At 33.1% G+C, this 6,000-nt stretch overlaps 1 protein-coding gene across 1 annotated transcript in view; it reads left to right on the forward strand.

The window, feature by feature from the left end:
* Positions 1-5,766, forward strand: part of LOC118574754 — an 84,228-nt gene extending 78,462 nt beyond the window's left edge. The window contains exon 4 of the mRNA XM_036175650.1: positions 5,281-5,766. Within this exon, the coding sequence (XP_036031543.1) occupies positions 5,281-5,766 (486 nt within the window). The remainder of the gene's footprint in view (positions 1-5,280) is intronic.
* The last annotated feature ends 234 nt before the right edge of the window (positions 5,767-6,000 follow it).

Raw genomic sequence — 6,000 nt, forward strand, 5'->3', positions numbered from 1 at the left:
TACAAGTCAATGAATGCCATGCATAAAGTAGTCTTATATTCATCAAATTAATGTCTCCCAATTTTTCATTTTTATTGCCTACTTTTCTGTGTACACTAAACAAAGGGGATAATAAATTTCAGCCTATGATTCTATTTCTGTTTATATGGAAGTTCTGTTTGAAATCACTAAACATCTCTTTCTGTGAATAAACCCTTGTTAAAAGTTAACAAAAGTGCTAAAACAAAACTAACACTCACATACTAGAGAATTGGTAGCTACACTAAATTACTTTATAATCTATGAAAAATTCATTTTAATACCACAATTTTATTAGGTTTAGAGATTATCTTCTACTAATTAAATACTTCTAAAAATTTCCTTCAAAACAGGAGTGGCAAACAGGAAAAGGTCAGCATGATCACATTTAAATTTGCATTGCTGGCTATTTCAGTGTTGATACTGTGATTATCACTGCTGAAAAACATTATCACAGCATTGTGCTCATGTTTTCTTTTTAGAAGATAGAAAGCTGGTTATTTCTCTGTTAGAAACTGTAACTGTCACAACAGCAGAAATAATTAAGAATGGTTATTTTTTTATGTAGTAAAAAATGCTATTTTTTAAGTGATAAATGCTCATATGACACCCAGATAGACTAACAGGAAAGAGATGGAAAGAGATTAAGTTGGTGACAGATTTTATAAGTTTAGTTTGTGTGTGTGTGTGTGTGTGTGTGTGTGTGTGTGTGTGTATTTCCCAGTCAAAAAGTAAGCTACTTTACTAGGTATTATATTTTCCATACATGTTGTATCTTTATTTTATAATGATTTATGATAGATACATGTATCGCTAAACATTATATGGTTTCTCATTTAAAACAAATGAAATATGGGACCACTGAAAGTATTCTATCATTTGATTTGAAATGTCACATATTTATGGCAATTTTTAATAATATATTGTTTTAAATAATCAAGCTCAGACTAGAAATTTTTAAAAACAAATATAATTTAACTACTTTGCAGCAAACTCAATTACAAAGAACAATTCTTAATCATCAAAAAATATGCAAAATATAATAGATGCCAATTTATTTTTGTCAGTGATTATTTAATTAAACCCCAGTATGATTAGTCTTCATTATTTCAAACTCAAATAATTAGTAATTTATGATAATTCAAAATTGATTGACCTAAATTTTATCTTGATATTATTTAAAAGGGGTTAGTTCTTATAGATAAATTCATAGTAAGAAACCTGTTTCAAAGCAACTCTCTAATTTGAAAATGTCAACTATGAACCCCACAAAAATACATTTAAAAATTATTTTTGAAAATCTAATTTAGGATGGCTAGAGAAACGGCTTGGTGGTTAAGAATACTTACTACTTTTGCAAAGGACCCAGATTCACTCCCCAGAACTCATATGGTGGCTCATAACAATCAGCAATTCTAATTCCAAAGAACCACACACTTCTTCTGACCACCGTGGGCACCAGGAATGCACTGGTGTTTATACATATAGGCAGGCAAAACACTAATATACATAAAATAAAGACGAACAGATCTTTCAGAAATCTGTTCAGTTGGTAGAATATTTGCCTTCTATGTACAATGCCTTGAGTTCAATCGTCAGCAGTATAAAACTTGATGTAGTAGCATGTGTAGGCAATCCTAACATTTAGGAGGCAGAAACAGGAAGATCAGAAAAAATTAAGATCTCCCTTAGCTATATAGCCACTCCAGAGTCAGCTTGGATTCTATGAGGCCATTTCTCAGAATCTCTAATTTAAATTCTGTCTTATACTGTCAGTAAAGTAATTCACAAGTGTCTTCTACATGACGTTGGTTTATATATGTGAATACTAGATGCAGAGAGGTATAGTAGGAGGAGAATTTAGCTGACTTTATTAATTTTTTTGTTTTGGCATTGTCCTCACTTAGCTTTGACAGTTATTTACTACAATGTTTCTTATTTTCTCCACCTATAAAATGAAGCATTTATAAAATTTCAAGACCCCTTGTAGCACCTTCTATGGCCTAAAACATCTAAGAAAAAATTGTTAGCCAAAATAAACAATTTTTACTATTAATTTAAATTATTTCCTATAATTATTCTGAAGTAATAAAAATATAATAGTATCAATACTAGCATTTAACTACTCAGCACAAATATTGCCCTTGCCTCTACTTTTATCACACATCAGGAATGCTTCTCTTGTGTTCCACATTTTGTAGACAGCCTTTATTCTTAACACTAAACTATGAATTTTCAACATAATTCTGTGAGATCATCCATAGGGTCTTATGCAACTGCCATGGTTTTATACAACTCTTCCAGTTAGTCTGTAGGAAAACTGCTTTTATTACTGAAACAGCCAAATATAGGTCATCAAAATAAAAAAAAATCCTATGAATGTCAGTGAATGAATAATGATAGAGAACAGGGTCATAGATACTTTGTCAGCTAACTTTGGTGTAGGAGGTAATAGGAAACAGTGAGATCACAGAAAATTTGGTGAAGCATTATAACATTGCCTTCACTTGTTTTTATTTTAACATTTCCCAGATTCAATACTGTAATTATAGCTCAACTGGGATTAATAGACTATATTATTAACTGTGTCCATATGCCTGAGAATTTCCATTTAAATAGATGTTTGGCCATTAGGAGGATTTGTACAGACTTCCTTAATAATACCTATTGTTCATTCTTTAGTCAATCATTGATAACATTTTCTGTATTTTTACTTTATATTCTGAAAACATATTTTATTTATTCAATTTAAAAAATGATGTGTTGTATTTTATTATTTAAATTCTAGTAATATATGACAAGAATGATAGTATTTGTTGAGATACAATGATGCATGCTTCTTGACAAAGCAACTTAAAAATGGTGTATGTTTGTAAGTTGTATACACTGGACATTCTGACTACAACTTTGATATCTCCACTGAATGATTGCCATCCAGGAGCATTTTAATTTAAGTGTTTATGTCTGGTGATGGTAGAGAAGGATCTTAAGTATTTAATTATTTCTGACAACAGTAGGTAAGATAGCTAAATATCCATAGAGCTATAAAAATACATTTATAGCACTTATTTTACAGTGATTTATAGGAATTTAGTTCATTGGAATCCATAGCAATGTTTAATGTGGAGGTGTATATAAACTCACTTCCAGAGAAATTAGTGCTAAAATGATCTTGTACATAATCTATTCCTATATAATTCAGCTCAGAGTGGAATATGCACCACAACTTAGAATAACTAATTTTCACTTCATTTTTTAAAGGCACTTTATAGTACTGAGAATGCAGACTTTCAGACTCAGAATGGTAGGGTTTCCATTTTGATCACTTAACACTTGCTACCATGAACAAGTTAGTTCATCACTCTGTCTCTATTTTACTTACCTATAGCATGAAGATAACGGTATCTACTTCATGGAGAATCTATGAGTGTTAAATGAATCACCAGGTGCAAAGCACTTGAATAGCAGCCACTTGATTCCGGTTATATATTAACCAGTCTCTATTCTACATCTTTCTCTGTGTTGGGATATTGGTTGGCTTAATTTTGTGCAAGTCATATACTTGCAGTCTCAATTACTCTTGAGTTCCTGTGTGTAGTTGCGCTCTCATGTCATGCAAATACTTCTTTGATTACAGGCACGCACTCCCTCCGGGTCTTACAGTCTTTTCATCCCCTCTTCTTTGATGATTCCTTAGCATTCGAGGAAGAGGGTATATCTCCCATGTAGGCCTGAGCAGTCCAGAGTCTCTCATCCTTTGTATGTTACCTACCTGTAGATCTCTGTTAATTATCATCTACTGCTAAAGAAGCTTCTCTCAAGAAAGATGAAAGATACACTAACATATGAGTATAAAGATAAGAACTTAGAAGAGAGCTTATTATTATGTCCATTTATAAAAATAATAGGAGGACAAGGTTCTTTCTTAGGGCCTATGACCTAGCTAGCCATGGACTTTTGACCCAGTTAATGGTATCAGACATGTACTCTATCATGTGGAGCGGACTTTAAAATCCAATCAGAAAGTGGCTGTTACTCCTATTACATTTGCACTACTATTGCACCAGTGGGTGTATCTCAACAGAGATCATAGCTTGATAAGACTGATTGTGACTTTTCTTACCCAGTAGCATGCATAGAAACTTCAAGGACTGTGAAAGATAGCTAATAGATATGAAAATCTGGGACAGATGTTTCCAAGTCCCATGACTCAGGTGTGTGGAGTCTTTAGCAACAAGGTCTTATTGAGGAGTTCTGGAGGGTAACCAAGAGAAATGTAGTAGTATGTCATTTGGTAGAGGAGGTTGATGGGCCACACTGACAAACAATTTGAAAAGAGATTACCTGGCACTGGACTTTAGTTTTTGATAAAAACTATGCCCCTCCTGTTATAGGGTAATTCCATTAAACTATATATAAACCCACAGTAGTAGGTTTCTATATGGCATTTTCAAAGATTTTTAGTGTTAGTTGTCCTTCTCCATACTTCTCCTCTACCCTGTGTTCCTACCCCCCATGCCATATCCCTTCTTGTTACATTATTTTCCTTTCTCCCTTCAATCCACCTGGAGTTCCAATAGAAAGACAGAACTCAATATATATTATAATCCTTCTCTTTCTTCATAGAGTATAGTCACCAAAATTATATATTATGTCAGCATGGTTATGTTATGAATTAGATAAACTAATACATTGCTTGTTTTTACTTGAAATCAGTTTCATACCATTTGTTTTTAAAATACATTTACTTAATTTTACTTTTAAAGTATAAACTATATACATAATTTTAAAAAAACAAAAACTATGTAAGTTTTACTCAAAAAGCATCAATTTCCTCTTAATTACCTGTGGTTCATTATTACTTTTCTTTTTTTTTTTTTTTTTTTTTTTTTTTTTTTGGTTTTTCAAGACAGGGTTTCTCTGTGTAGCTTTGCACCTTTCCTGGATCTCGCCTCGAACTCACAGAGATCCACCTGCCTCTGCCTCCCGAGTACTGAGATTAAAGGCGTGCGCCACCACCACCAGGCCATTATTACTTTTCTGTTTCAAGTATGTATCCTGATTTTTGTTTTCTTCTGTTTCTCTTTTCAAAATAAAGTTGTAAACAAGAAAATGATTGTTTGAAATGCTTGAAAAATAAGTTGTGAAATAACTGCTTTTATATTTAAAAAATTATTTTTACTTAGACACTCTTAGGAATCTTAACTCTGAATTTTAATAGCTGAACAGTTAACCCTTTTTTCTTCTCTTTGTTTTCTTCAGTTACTTGACAACTACAGAAGTGCTTCAAGAGGTGAAGGGGGATCTTTGGCAGTACCTATGAGAGAAATTACTAGAAGATCTTCTGAGGTACCAGTTTGGAGATCAGCAGAGCGACCTGCTTGGGGACCTGAAGGAGGACGACCTGTCAGATTTGAAAGGGGTTATGCTGTAAATCCTGCTAGAGATCTTTCTATGATGCCTGCTCAAGGACATGCAATGATTCCTGCAAGGGGCCGTTCCATGAGTCCTGCAAGAAGATACTCAGAGAGATGTGGTAGAGAACGTGCTGAGAGTCTTACAAGAGGATACACTAAGAGACAGGCAAGGTCAAGAACCATGAGTCTTTTCAGAATGCAACCAGCACAAAGACGTCCCATGAGACGTGAAGAAGAATTTCTTGTGGGAGCTGCTGTGGGACTTACTGTGAAACCAGCAGAAAGATATGATGAAGAAACTTCTAAACTTACCAGACAATCTACCCAGTAAGTTTCTTTCAATTGGCTTTACAATAACATGAGATATATATATATATCATCTCTAAAGTAAGGTTGGATTTTTCACATGAATACATTTATTTATGACTGTAAGTATAAAGGTACATTATGTAGGGATTACTTTAAGATTTTAAAGGAATTCAGTAAGGAAATAGTTCAAACTGTGTTGTTTACTTTCACCATTCTTTCATTTGAGGATAGTGTAGGAAATGAAAAGGAACAATAT

Source organism: Onychomys torridus, chromosome X, assembly GCF_903995425.1.
Source record: "Onychomys torridus chromosome X, mOncTor1.1, whole genome shotgun sequence".
Taxonomy (NCBI): domain Eukaryota; kingdom Metazoa; phylum Chordata; class Mammalia; order Rodentia; family Cricetidae; genus Onychomys; species Onychomys torridus.